At 35.5% G+C, this 15,634-nt stretch overlaps 1 protein-coding gene across 1 annotated transcript; it reads left to right on the plus strand.

Moving 5' to 3' along the window:
- Window positions 1-6,653: 6,653 nt before the first annotated feature.
- Window positions 6,654-14,486, plus strand: LOC148863719 (uncharacterized). The gene is made up of 5 exons (XM_088979920.1): window positions 6,654-7,488; window positions 8,595-8,744; window positions 13,706-13,801; window positions 13,929-14,084; window positions 14,171-14,486. Exons 1-5 carry the CDS (start codon window positions 6,934-6,936, stop codon window positions 14,303-14,305), a joined length of 1,092 nt encoding a protein of 363 aa, XP_088836046.1. The 5' UTR covers window positions 6,654-6,933; the 3' UTR covers window positions 14,306-14,486.
- The last annotated feature ends 1,148 nt before the right edge of the window (window positions 14,487-15,634 follow it).

Here is a 15,634-nt window from a genome sequence, read left to right on the forward strand (position 1 = left end):
TCTCTTCACCTTTTCCTTGTTAGTAAAAGAATAAGGACCTTGTGTTTACGAATCTTCTTCATTGTAGTGTTTGAAATAAAAATAAAATTCCCCATAAGTCATAACCATAAGACAACGCTTTGGGGCCTCTAAAAGCATAATTTTGGTGGCCTTGTTTTTGACTCGGGCCGGACATTCCGACCAACGCGCCGTCACCCGTTTTATGTAATTCATCCCCCCGTTTCGGGCCCACGCACTATCTATTCTTGTGAGAAGCCTCACCGACACCGACACCGACACCGACACCAAGCGCCAGTGCTGGAATCGGGTTGGGTCAAAAATCACACACAAATCACCTTGCAATGCATATACAACTGACATGGGCCTAATCCAACCAATGAGGCCAAGAGGGGGTGGTGCAAATCAAATCACAATTATAATCATGATTCCGGGCTGACATGGGTCATCCAGTGAGCCCAAATGTCCTCATCCGAATCATCACTCCAATAAGAATCATCATTTTCACCCAAACAATTTCTATTTACGCGTGACCATCCAGGATCGGGTCAAGGTCTAAAAACCGATAGATGTCGGACCCAAAAACGGTGATTTGCAAGAGTCACCGTCGATGAGGGGCTTTCGGAAGAAAGTACTTTTATAATTCTGAAGACGGGAACTATAATTAATTAAAAGTGAAGCCTACATGGTTATGTTATCAATGCCATTCAGAATGTTCTGGTTGTGAGACATTTTTGAAAACCGCGTGGAAATGAAATCATTTCATTTGTTCCCCACATCGACATCGTTTCTTTTCTTGGTAAATGTTTTCTATGTTAATCTTTCACATTAATTTATCAACTAATACCAGAAGTCAAATTCAATCTTCAGCCATAAATTGAAAGATTCACTGTATCAACAGAACCATCCTTTGGCTAGTCAAAACATTTGAATTGGGATATGTATTGCGATTCTATAGTAAGAATTGTAGCTCCAATGAGCTGATATCAAAGATTTCAATATGATAGTTTTTTGGGGGATAAGTGGACTGCAATCCACCTCAAAATTTTGAAATTGCAGCCCCTTTTAATCTATTAATAATGCCCCTATAAATCGCATCCTGCCCATAAATTTAACATCAATTTACGGGCAGGATTCAGTGTACCCCTAAAAATCTTAATTTCACCATAGGGGTTGATTGAATATAAAACCCCTTTTTTTTTAGTATTTTTGTGAATACGTTCCAATCTCTTATAGGGGCATTTTTAAATGGTATCCCACGGCCCGCACCACACTGAACCCTTTCTTCAAAATTGATGGTTATGCGAATCAAATTCATATCCCTGCTAGGACAAACCAGCTAACTATTAACTGAGCCACTCCTCAGTTGGTAGTATGATGGTTTAAATACATAACCCTACAACTAAAAAGCCTCTGATACAACTGGTTGGTAGGATCTGCTGCTGATTGTAATGGAGACTTAGAATGAATTCTGCCTGCACCTGTGTGGGGGCAGAGGGTTTGAACTACCCCCTGTTCTGCAGTCCCCTTGGAAGTTATTGGAACGAAAAAAAAAAAAAACACAAGCCTCTGATGCATCTATTTTAGCCTAGAAAGAACAGAGAACACATTTGCTGCTTGAAGCACTGCCCTGTGAGTTGTGACCCACTAATGAAACACAGACAGGTCAATAGTGGAAATAGATTCTTAATATCACCCAAACTGTTTCATTGGGGTCTGAAGGGAATCACAGCAGATGTGAATTCAGACTTCTTAAACTCTGAACAAGTGAATCCAAATTAACTACACTTGATGATGTTGTTAAGGGCTGCTGGACCAATGAAAACACTTTACATCATTTTGGAATTTTGAATGGTTGTGGGGCATATCTATTTGATGATTGACATGGGGCATTATTATTGGTTAAACAGTCCCTAATGCAGCCACCAATCACAGCTAATCCGGACTTGAACAGAGATGCCAGCTAGCTTTCTGGTAAGGTTTCTAGAGGGTTGTAGTAAAGACTCAAGATCAAATTCCGCCTTCCAGAAGAAAAAGAAAGATCCAGTCTTTCGGGGTTGGGGGAGAGCTATCCATTAGCTTGGGTGGCCAATTTAATTTTCATGTATGATGCAAATTTACAGACGTAATGTTGCTCTAACTTTTACAAACAACATTGCATACGTACGGGTATGGCACAAGACTGACAATAGTTTTTGTTCTGCAACTGTCTTCTCAGTTCTAATTAGTTTTTTTAGGATTAAAAAATTCCTCCTAATTTGTACTTTTTCAAATTTGTTTTGGAAATTATATATCGTTAACTTATAAATTAAAAATATAATTAACATAGAAATAATGTTATAAAACTTGGATCGGATTAGACAGACAGACCGTGGTTTTTAATCCAGTCCGAGTCTATAGAAATAGTGTAGATTCATAAAATTCCATGATAGATATTATTATATCGAATAAATACAAATATGATATCCGAAAATTTATGTCCAATCTAAACCAATCAGGAGGATTTTATTAAGAGTTCGTTTGGTTCATAGGAATAGGAGTTTAGAATCAGAATCGGAATGAATCATTTTGATTCCAACTGTTTAGTTGGATAGAATCGAAATTGCATTCCCATTTTTTGTGGAATGAAATTCCCTCATTTGAGAAAATGGCTCCTCCCTTGGGAATGAAATCCCATTCCAATTTATTTCAATTTCTATTCTAATTTCTATGTGAATCAAACAAACTATGGAAATCATTTCGATTCCAATTCCAGAGGATTTTGATTCAGATTCCAACTATAAACCAAACGAACCTAAAATTTAATAGTAGATTTTAATTGGTCAAAATTCTTTTAATACCATGTCTTTCCCATATCATTAGAAAATAATTAAAGTGGTAATGATAAAAGTAAATTTTAGGGAAAATTTCACTTTAGTACCCTGAATTTTGGGAGTTGTGTCAAGTTAGTATCCAAAGTTTTTAACGTGTCACTGCAATACCTAAACTTTCAAAAAAGTGTCAAGTTGGTCTCTACCCTTAATTGATCGTCAGTTATCTGTTGAAAATGTCAAAACTACCCTTTAAAAGAAGACACTATTCATTATCGTCTACCTTAAGATTGAACCGGTTGAGGTGTTTGAGATTCTAGACTAATGAAGTTATTGTATTCTACCCTTAGATCTGAAACACACTCTTGTCTAATTATTTTTTTGCTTTCAATTATTGTTTCCCTCTATCATATTTCATGTTTTTCTCTTTTTCAAGATAACCGGTTTAGTCTCAAGGTAGAAGACAATGAATAATATTTTCCTTTTTGATATTTTCAACAGATAATTGACCGGTCAGTTAATGACAGATACCAATTTAACACTTTTTAAAAATTTGAATACTGTATTTAAAAAGTTCAAATACTAACTTAACACTACCCTAAAATTCCGGGTACTAAAGTAGAATTTTCCCTAAATTTTAGGGATCGAATATATGTATGCCGTATGGGGCATGTGGCCTTTGGACAAAACTAACGGATCCGGTCTAACATGAAAGGTAAGCGGAATTTTTTGTTAAATTTGTGTTTGTTCAAGAAAAACAAAAAGTATGAAAACAAAATAACATGGTTACAACTTCCAAGTCCAAGGATTTTTCTTTGGTGTAGTAATCGAGATGGGTGTTATCTTTAATTTGTCAATTTAAGCAGCTGTCGGTAAACGATTTTTCTTTGCATTTTGATTTGTCATTTAAGCAACTAATTTGGTATACTTCTTGACCCAAGTAATTATTATGACCCGACCGGCCCGACCCTACAGAAGCCCACCCCATTTTATTGTAAGTCAAGTTATGTTTGGTATCTTTCATCTCAAACCGGGTAGGAGTAGGACGAAGATCTAACCAAATGCCTGAGCAACCAGACCTGCCTGAAGATATTAGACTTTGCAATGCAGAAGCAGGATTTCAGAAAAGTGTGGCTATGCTCCAAATTCTACAAAGTTGGCAGACTTTGGTACTTGGAACAGGGAAAATGACTTTAGCTCTCTGAGTGTTCAATTTTTCATATGCAATTTCTATGTGCTAATCTTTTAAGCTATGTTTCAGCTTTTCTTTTCCACAAAAAGCCATCTACGTCAGGTCAATTAGGATTGCAAACGGTATCTGTTTGTGCAAATTTGTATTCGAATCCAATCCGGTGTTATACAATGTCAATGCCATTTTTTGTTGTTTTATTGATAATATACGATAATTTAATTATTAATAGATTTCAATATCCAAAATCGATCTGAGTCCAATGAATATGATTCAATTGGAATATCATACATATATTACCTCCTAAATTTCCTAACTGTCTAAGATGAATTTGGAATCTTGATTTTTTTTCGTTAGGTTAGCTTTCTTTGTTTTCAGTGTAAATCCCATTGATGGAGATAAACGCCACCGGTTTAAAAGTTTACTATTTTAGTGAACTGTTAGGAGCTTTTTTATGGATAAAAAAAACTCAACCGAAAAGAAGTTTTGCATTGAAAACAAACTCGGGTAAATGTGAATTGGCCAACTGGGGGTGAAATTTTAAGTTGATTCGCATTAATGCTCCTCTCACCATCCTCACATGACATTGTAGCCATGCATTTGGAGCATCTCTCCCATGAATGAATAACAATCAATGTTTCTAAACCACTGTTGACCCTGATAATTAGACTATTTGGATCGGAAATTATTCAGCAATTGGTTTCATTTTATTTCAAATCCGGCTTTTGGCTAGAAATTGTTGAATTGGTCAATGAATTGATGAACCGTTGATCCATTCAATAGTTTTTATTTTAATTAATTTTTAATTTTTACTTTTTTTTGTTAGATAAACTGTTTATTCGAATCAACGGTTGAACTGTCAACTCAAAAACCAGTGGTTAGACCCATTCCGATTTCAAATTGGTTTTAAAAACATTGATGACAATATACATGTATGCAAGATGTTCTGTGAGGTTATAGTATGAGGAGCAAACCTAAACTCTTTCAATTCTTTCAATTAAGCTTTGTTTTGGGATTCGCAACCCAATATGACTGAATAATTAGAATTGTAGTCAAATTTCCAAAATTACAGTTTACAAATCTGGGAGCAGGATTACAAACAAAATCTAGAATTATCCTAAATTATAACAATATTATACATAAAATCTGAATCAGTATCACCACTACTACCATCACCATCATCTAAGCCTTAAGCCTTGTTCCAATTACATGAGTCCTGATTTCACCGTTCTGTATTTTTCGATGCTATATCCATTTTCGACTTATGATAGCTTAAATAATTTCTTACTGATTTGATTTAACCAACATGCAGTCTGTTCCCGAATCCCGACGCTTCAGGCGCCTTCAACTTGCAACTAATCGCTTCTTCTTCTTAAAGATACTGCGTATTGCTCTTTCAATTTATATATGAACCAAACACCTCAAATCAAGAATACCACCTCCAACAAACCATTGAATTTAGGCCCCACAGGTTAAAATTCTTACCTTTCAATGTGTATCGTTGAAGCAATTAAGGATTTCCATGGTGCCCAAGAGCTTTATTTTGTATATTGGTAAATTACTGATAAAGCTGAATTTGAAACCAAAACAACCAATCAGGAGAGGGGAATCAATCCAAAGCGTTTCGTGTGGATTTTCCTTGGTTAGAAACTTCTACCCGCCATCGCCAGGTCCCTTTTATTTACCTAACTATGGTTAGAATTTCTGTCATGACTCATTGACTCATGACTCACCTCCTATCCCCAGTCCGAGCTGTGACTGTACTGTGTATTATTAGTCACAGTTCCATGCCGAAAGCTGTCATGTGCGTGGGGTTAGAGAGGAAGCCAGACTGCTGGGTTTTTACTTTTTAGTTGAGTTTTTTTGAAGTGATTCTAAGATACCAAGAAATAATAATAATAATAATAATAATAATAATAAACAATTACATATAAATCTGATTATGTATAATAATGAGAAATAAGGACTGGAAATATAAGTGATAGGGGCCTCTATCACTAATACAGATTATACAGTATATGCTTTCCAACTAAGAATATATATATATATATAAGTCAAAGTTGAACCCTTGACATGATTACTACTACCATTCTCTCTCTGGCCCATGGAAATATGGGTTGGAGTTGGAATGCAGCATGCTTAGGTACGACTGTTTTGATCAGATGCTCCTTATTATTTTTGGGCTTTCTATACACACTTATCTAATTTAGTCCAGGACTCTAATAATGGTGGGACCCATCAAATATTGGCCATTCTCCATTACCCGCAAATCCAAATTCTCAAAGTCTCATCTATAACTATTAACTATAATGGCAGAGTTGAACTTCACTCCATAATCCACGCTACCAGTGCAGTGCGTCCAAGACTCCTCTAGAAGGCCACGTTTGTGGTTTTACATTGGCCTAAAAGTCGGTCAAAAGAAGGAAAAAAAAAAAAAAATCATTTGATATCGAAATAGTCTGTTCAGAAAATGTAAGAAAAACCCTCTCGAGTCTCGAGTTCTTCTCTTTTACAAATTAGCCAAATATTAAAGTAGTGTTTTTTCAAAGGTCCTTTTAAAAATGGCTTTTTTAGAAGTCTGTTTAGGCCAAAATGTACTGCCAAACACGACCTAAATAATCTTATAAACTTCTAATCAAGAAGAAATTTGAAAATCCACCCATGACCCCACCGAAAGAAAAAACAATGAGAAGGAAAAGCAGAAAAAAAAAAAAAAATGAAGAGGAAGAGACGGTCATGGATTATGGAAAGCAAATTCAGGATCAGTTTGAAAAGACTTTCTTTCAAAATAAAACGCAACTATCTGAAGTTATATACAAAGCTTAAGTGACGCCTCCCTATATTCTCTCTCACAAACTAATCGGACACCGAACGCTCTCCACTGTTCTCCTCCAGTCTCTCTCTCCTCTTTCTCTCTCTCTCTACTTAACTTCAATTATGGTGGTCGTTGTTGCAGAAAACCCAACAACAGCAGAGCAGATTAGATTCAGGAGACCCAAGAACCAACCCATCACAGCTCCAGGTCCAACCCCACAAATCTCTTCTACCAATCAGTGCACTCGCGGTAAAACCTCCATTTCTTCTCTATTCCTGTCCACATTCACCTCCAACAATAACAGCAAGAAGAAGGGTTCCGACATGTCTTCGGCATTGAAGGATAAAAAGAAGAGCTTTACATCTGCGACATTCAGAGGTCTTGGATGCACATCCACTTCACAGGTATCGGCACCGGAGGCTATTCGGTCTTCGGCAGATTGGCAAGCGAAGAAGGTGAGGAAAAAGAAGCAGAGGAACACACAGAGGAAGAAAAGCCATCATGTCACGGAGACAACGTCTATGGGGAATCCAACTCCTGTTGTAGTTGTCCCTGATGTTTGGTGCTCTCCTGGGATCGGTTTCGCAGCCGATGCTGCGCCAATTGATTGTGTTGTGTCGAGACGTCCTGTAGCGGGTAGAGGGAGGATTGATGGCGAGAGGATAAATCACAGAGAGGTGTGCCTTCTGTTTATGTTATTCGTGGCTTTTGTTCATATTGGGTTTTCTTTTCTTCCGCATTTCTTTATCTTTTTTTTTCCCTTGTTTTCTTTTATTTTTTATTGGTTTAAATGTTTTCAGGAGATGATATGCTTTCTGTTTTTTCTTTTTGGTAAATATTAGTAGAAACAATTAGGAACGTGCTGTTCATCTTTTTCTTCCGTTCTTTTTATTTTCCTTGTTACTTTTGGCGGATGGTTCGTATTTTCCATGGAAGAGTATGTTGATATTCTGGAAATTTTAAAATTTGAATTGGGTTTTTGGGGTTTCTTGAGATTCATGATCTTGTTTTCTGGTTGAAGTAGCTTTCTGGGATCTTCATTTTGGTGTCTTTTTATTTCCTTCTGATTCTCACGTAAGATTTACTTATTAGATAGATTACCAGTTTGAGTTTCTACATCTTTATTCAAAATGGGTTCTTGCTTGTTGGAATGATTTTCAATCATCCAGTTCTCTGGGACCTTTACTCTCTTTTCTCCCTTTATGTCATGGAGTGCTCATGAGGATCTGACTTTCCTTCTTTCTTTCCCCGTGAAGTTAGTTCTAATTTTCTGAATTGTGTTTGGGTATCCTATTTATTTGTTACTCTTCTTTTTAACTTTGTCCTTAAGGTAATTCCTTAAATCTAAATGCAAAAGTGGCACAAAAAGTCCCATAGAGACGAGAATGCCTGGTGCTAACAGTTACTAGAGCTGGTCCAACTAGAATTTAGAACGACATCCCTCCCCAGAAAAGCATCTGTAAGCACTTACATATCTGAGTTCTTTTTCCTTACCCAAAGAAAAAAAAAAGGGAAAAGAGGAAAAAATGTTTGAGCTCCTTTCTTATAGTGGACTAATGTATTAGTAGCTATTTCATCTTGTTTCTCAATCACCTCCAAGATAACTTGGTCTTGGACAAGTCTTGGATCATGCAGCTATTCCTTTCCTTTGGTTTTCAGAGATTTGTGGAACTAACTTCATGCACGTGCCATATAATTAAGTATATGCAAATGTTACAAGCATGTTCGTGCTTATATATACTTTCATGAAGGATCTGAGACTTTTATTTGGTGTCTTTGACAGCGTCCTTGTAATGCAAGGCGAACTGCGCCCCTTGAGCAAATAACTGTACTGGATTCTCCACCCACCTTTGAAATGAGATCTGGATCCGATGTATTTGGAGCTAGACACTATCGGCATTTTCGATATCGTTCTCCAGGAGGGCTTACAGAGGTGTGCTAACGTTCCTTTCTGATTAGTAATTATTGTTTAAACATAATTTCTTTCATGGCAATTGAACAGATTTCCTGTGTTAATTATGTTTAAAAGATTTACTTTTTTTTAATGGTCAATGCTCAAGACATGGTTTGGATTTTCTAGGTCTAAAGGTTTTCAAGAGTGAAGTTCAGTCATGTTGATCCCCTTGGACCAAAACAAGATTTTGTTATTTCAGCATCCAAAAATAGAATAATGTTTTTTTGAATATATGAATACCTTATATAAATACCATTGAAAACAATTAAAACCTATTAAAAATGAAATTTATTATTGAAATTTTGGTTGTACCAAAATATTTTTGAAAGGTAACATCTCAAAATATTCCAACATATCCCAAAATCTCTGCCACCTGAAATAAATCTGTATGAAATATTCATTTTTAGCATTTCTGTATAGGTGAAGCCTTTGTTTGCCTTTTGGTGACTAGAATTACACTGCTGAGTGCAAAAAGACATAGATGGGAAAAAGGAAAAATAAAGAAAACAAAAGTGTTTACAGAACAGAAAATATCCATACAAAGTATTTATAGAAGATAACAGTAAAGTAAACCATTTTTGCTACTGAAATTTTAGTGTAAATTCTTTATGCAACACATTGACCAATTGTGTCCTTGCCATATCTGGGCAGCATAGCTGGTGGCTAGATTTACACCATTGGAAGTGCAAAATTACACCCATGAATGGTAAGACAGAGCACCATGCTCCATCAAACTAAATTCTAGAAGAACTCTTATGACTTGATAACCCTAGTCAAACTGAACTGCTGCTGCAACCGAACTCTTCATAAAATGTTGTTTAACATATACATCTAAACTAATTCCTTGAGTTAAAGAAGTCCTTAAATGAGATCTGATCTTTCTATACTGGATCATCTTATTTGAACTTCTTCTTGGTAATTCAATTTTGGTAGGTCAAAACAGCTCCTACATTATTGTTTGGGTCCCTATGCTGCTATTGTTCAATATCTATAGTTACTTCTGTTGTGCTACTCCTAATTGTTAATTGACCTTTGTTTTGTTACCTTTAATGATTTATAATCACTCTGAATTGAGGATAATAATATGTTTGAGAGCCTTGAGAGTTTCTCTTCTCTAGAATGAAGAAGAAAACAAATAAATTAGTTTGATCATTTCATGTCAGCATCTTTATTTTGTGCTTTTTTCCTGGTAAGTGACCAAGTCTACCCTGTTACCTTATTAACCTTGAGCATAGATATATGTTATGCACAGTGAGCCAAGAGTCCATTAGTTGTTTATTTTAATGAGGAAGGCAAAAGTCCATTAGTTTGTCTTCTTAAGTTTTTGATTGAATTTCTTCTTAAAAGGGTTGTACAACTAATATTTTAGTTGACCAAATTAGACCCAAATTGTAGGATGATATATGTCAAATGGCTAGAGTTAATCATGCTAAAAGCTTGACGGTCACAGTGGAGTGTTATGGCAAGAAGAATGACACCCCAACTTAGTCATAGAAGTAATCTATCCAGCAAGTCAAGGCAACAAAGTATAGAATGTCAGAATCTATTATAGGTAGGATGGCACATGACTACAACCACTGGTGGCATGTGAAATCCTTTTAATGAAGAATGGAGAGGATTTAAAACTGTTAGAGAATAAAAACCTATTCGGGAGCTGTTCAACCTAAAAGCTTAAGCTGTCAGGTGAGGTCCCTGAATAGGTTTTTATTCTCTAACAAAAACATTTCAGAATCATATGGACAATCTCAAGATGTGAATGCAGAGTGATTTTCAGGTGGATTAAACTATTTCTTTTCATAGCTATGATCTATGGACATGGGAAGGAGTGGAACATATCAATACACAGAGGGTGTCAAATACAGTAAACCCCAAAAATCCAGAAGCATGGACATGGTTGTATATGTAAACATATATATACATGTCCAGACATGTATGCAAGTACGTGATAGATGTGTCCAAAAGAAATAAATGTAGTGATCACAGCTGCAGATGACACTCTTTTATGTACATATTATAAGGTTATATAATAATTATTCACTAGAAGAATGAAAACAAAATGCAAGAATCACTTAAGTAACTGGTGTAGACCTTAATGCTCCAATGGAACCTTTATTCCTTAAATACATCATACATCTGAAGTGCCATGCAAACTGCAACATGACATTCTTATAAACGAATGTGCATCTCCTACTAGTTGAACTTTAGAGTAATGATAAATTATCAAAGTCCCGGCGCCCTTGTATTGGGTGTATACTCAATCCAATTGCGTCTTCCTTTTTTTTTCTAGTATTTGTCTTTGGCCATTTGTGATCCAGCAACTCCTTGGGACATTATACCCTGAATTGCAAGTACAGTACTATTGTTCTGAAAAAAAAAATCCAATAGTGTAATTTCTGAGTTTTGTATTCTCTTTGAGTCATTCTTGTTCTGTGGATGGCACAATCTGTTGAGGTTTTGGTTTCATCACATTTCTTTAAGTTAGACCATCTGCTGGAGTGAACATGCAAAATTTGTTTGCCTGATATATTCTATTCTAAAGTTGGGACTACATCCAAATCAAGGTGTTATTACTATCAGATTGAGAAGCCATTTGACCATCGCAACCTTAATAGGTATGGGTACCATTCAAGAATATGTAGATTTCTATTAGAATACAATTACTATTCTACTACTACATTTATCCATATTATTATTGTCTAGTAGTGATTGCTGATTTGTTAATGATCAAAAATATTATTCGGTCATATCTATTTACTTATTGTAACAACAACAGTTAGTTTATATAAAAAAGAATACCACAAATACAGAGAAGTGGTTTTCTTTCTTAAATATGAAAAGACATGCTAGCTGTTGGCAAGTGGTGTGCATTTGAGACCAGTGGTGATTTAGGAGATTCTTCTTTGATATTCAGTCATTGTTTAGCTCAAGACGTTGGTGTGCATTCTTTCTAAATTTCAACTTTTTATCTCATCTTAATGTGTAAAAAAAAAAAAACACTTGCCAAACTTGTGGGTCATTTAGGCTGTTTGAGAAGAGTACAATGGACAAATGCCGGCACCATATAATATCCAGTACTTTTGCACAAAGTGGCTGCTCTAAATCTTGAACCCAAGTTCTCATTGCTTTTTGCTGGAGATTTTAGCATTAAACCAAGCGATTGGCCCCCTGTTATAAGAGACAGACCGTAGTAACAAAAACGTCCTGATGTAAGCATAAATGCACAAGGATGGGTTCTCAGGATGGCATTTACTGAAAAGTTTGTACAGTGTGTGGAATGCTAAAGGGGGCCTGCAAAATTTCCGTGTATCTTATCTTGTTGTGGAAGTTTTAGCCTAATATGCAGTGAGCCAGTGGCACTTAGAAATGTGGTAAAAAAGCTTATCCTGTCAAATTAAGTGCTGTCATTTGTAGGATAGGTTTCAGATGCATGCCCTGTTCGGTGGTTCACCTATCAGGTTGACAATATAAGTTGGCCATTCCATACCTTCAAATGAATCCAAAAGGGATCTTGTCTCAAGTTCTTTACTGTGTGTTCTATAGGAAGCATCGAGTTTTTGGCTCCTGAATATCCAATTGACTGATTAATTCTTTATAACGTACTCTATTTTTCTTTGACAAATAAACTAGCAGCCGTTGACGTTTTCCCAAAATTTTCCGTAAACCTCTTTGGGATAAATAGTCTTTTCTGTGCAATTCCAAATGTGAAGTAAGTCTCCGTATTTTATTGGTGAAACTTAATACTTGAAATTCAACAGATCCCCTGTTTTCGTTGTCTTCTTTTTCTTTTTGCGAAATAACTGAGATGAATGAATTTTTTTTTACCATAAAAAGAATTTTCCGCCCCCTTTCTTTTCTATAGATTTGAATTTTACCGATCAGTAATAATAATACTGCCAGTTATTTTATTTTAATCTGGTATACACAATAATTTGAATTTATTCATTTATAACTTTTTCTATCAAATTAATCAATAATCAACCTAATACTTGTATATAAATTTTTGCGTGCATGTTTAGATGCACATGAATACATATTTATACACGTAGATTTCCATCAGATTGATGGATAATCTGATGGAATCGCCCATGGTAAAAAGAGAGGAAAAGATGCAGTTATATGCTACTGTTAAAACTTGAAAAACTACCTTACAATTTGTCCAGCATTCACAACCCAGACTCAACCCTAGTGAAAATAAGAGAAGATTCAAGCAGAAAAGGGTATGTTGAATTGTTATTCACAATTAAGGATGATCTCCACCTGCAAGCGCTTCAACTACACTATGCAAACAAGAAAGCACATCTTGCTGGATGATCTCCACCAACCAACTTGGAGGAGAATACAAACATTCCCCAGCCCCCTGACTTGCAGCAGCATGGTCCAGATTGGAAGTTTAGAATATATTACATTTTTTGATAATTAATTTAGTATACATGGTATAATATATTTTATATTATATAATATTTATAATATATGCATTATATAAATGAGATTCATATTTCATAGTATATATGTAATGCATATATAGTATATCTATGCATAAGAACATTATATATATATACACATAACAGCAGTCATCTTGACAAGAAACAAAAGATTCTCAACTTCAGTTTCCATAGAGGTAAATTGAATAATGGTCTTGTGCATATGTTCATATTCTGTTGTTTATGCATGTAAATATAAGCTTACATCATTATAATGTTCTTGTTAGTGGCCAATGTTAAATCAATTCTTCAAATTCTGAATGAGTAAATTCGTGGACATTATTCAGCTTTTTGCTTAGCTTATAGAGATGGATATTTTTTAGAACTGATTTAGTCCTGGTACTAAATCTTGTCTGCTTCCAATTGGTTTTAACTTTTAAGACACATGAATGAGGGAAATGAATGTGCAGTTTATTGATTGTTGAGTGCTTTATTTTAAAGTCATTATGTTGGATGCAGATCATGATGTTTCAGAGCCTGTTATTGAGTGGAAGATCAGATGTATATGATCAATACAGGGATTGGCGGCTTGATGTTGATAATATGACATATGAGGTATGATTTCGCCCTTCCATCTTGTCCCTACTATACTTGGTGTTTCTGTACCCTGCATTCAATGATACTGGTGCAGATCACTTTATCTTCCCACTCGTGTGACTCTTTTGACTGGTGATACAAACAGGAGTTGCTTGAGCTAGGAGATAGAATTGGGTATGTGAACACTGGCTTGAGAGAAGATGAGATTTTTCGCTGCCTCAGGAAAATCAAGCATTCCTTTATGGATGATCTGCAATCACATATTCCCACGGAAACAGATAGGAAATGTAGCATTTGTCAAGTGCGTCACTATCTTTAATTCTTACTGCTTTTCCATCTCCTTCTTTTTGTGTGCTTATATAAAGATGTTGTTTGTATATGGTTCAGGAAGAATATGAAGCTGATGATGAGGTGGGGAAACTGGATTGTGGTCATGACTATCATGTATTTTGCATAAAGCAGTGGCTTCTGCAGAAGAACGCCTGCCCCGTCTGCAAGGCTGCTGTATCAGTTCAATACTAAGATTAGAGGACTTTCTTTGACCTCATTATCACCACGGTTATTTCATCAGTGTTTTATTATCTCCTCTATTACTTTGTTGTACAGTTTTAATGCTCTGAAATAAGCAAGCATTCATTCTTTGTTGTGTAATTCCCCTACCTGTTTGCCTAATATAATATATTGGGTTTCTTTGGGAATCAAACTATTGAAAGTTTTTTGCTGTTGCTACAGTGCTATCTATTCTACCATTCCATGAGCAATATTTTTGCAAGCATTCATTCTTTTTCACTCCGGTGAAAAAGTTGCATGTTTGCTTATGATCAAATATCTCAAGCTAAAATGTCAAGCTTTTAGCTTGAGCAGTTGAGCTATTAACATCAGATTTATTGACCTAGTAAATGATCGGATGGTTTCAGATGAATAATTTAATGTATCAATTTGAACGCTAGATAAATAATCTACCATTACCCTCAAAGCTTGTATGCAAATCGGATGGTCAAGAATCAACCATGCTGATTTTTAGTATAGATCACGCTAGATAAATTGTCGGTCCTGATCACAGTAGAGTAATTTTGCTACTAACGTTAAGCTAAAATTAAATACTTAGTCCCATCTAATAGATTATATGGATAATAAGTTGATGTGATGACTGCAGCTGAATAGTTTAATGTCATCATCCATTTGGACAATGAAACTACACACTGAATCAGATAACTGAAAATAATCCAATCATATGATCATTTCTTGTTTCCGCCATATTGAATCTCTTATATTTGACCATGGTGTATCTGATCATATGTGAACGTGCAAATCCGTGGTCTATGACTCGAGCTTCTTGCCAACTGTGCTTCAAATTTTGCCTCTGGTTCTCTAAAACTAATGTCCCTGGTTACAAATCCCAATACCTCTTGCCGTGAGAAGAGGACAAGTCGGAAGTCGGAACAGGGGATTTGGTTGGTGGCATTATATTGCTGAATAATGCATAACGGCATACTTGTGATTTATGGGGTCTATTCATTTCATGGCATAGAATGTAGATCTAACGATCAAAACTTCAATGCATGACGAAAAATCATGTTTTCCTGTTTGCTAATTTGTTATAAAAATTGTTAATTTTAATCTAATGGGTTTTATCATGTGTTTGATATAGTTCCATTTATTAAATAAACGTTTATACTTGATTTGTCTTTAAAACTGAGAAAGGTACTTGATAAACCGTTTATGGACTAGGCGCTATTAGACACCACATCAGTGTAATAGTAGATAAACGCTCAACCGTTGGGAGAAGTATTAAAATGAAGCTTCCCCAACGATTAATGCACACAAATCAAAACCCACTTTTGTGAATAT

Source organism: Nelumbo lutea, chromosome 3 (assembly GCF_056320005.1).
Source record: "Nelumbo lutea isolate HS-2025 chromosome 3, American lotus-T2T, whole genome shotgun sequence".
NCBI lineage: Eukaryota > Viridiplantae > Streptophyta > Magnoliopsida > Proteales > Nelumbonaceae > Nelumbo > Nelumbo lutea.

Coding starts and splice junctions, on each gene's coding strand:
- LOC148863719 (XM_088979920.1), top strand. CDS start 6,934: ATGGTGGTCGTTGTTGCAGAAAACCCAACAACAGCAGAGCAGATTAGA. Junction 13,802..13,928: donor TTGATAATATGACATATGAG/GTATGATTTCGC, acceptor TGATACAAACAG/GAGTTGCTTGAGCTAGGAGA. Junction 14,085..14,170: donor GGAAATGTAGCATTTGTCAA/GTGCGTCACTAT, acceptor TATATGGTTCAG/GAAGAATATGAAGCTGATGA.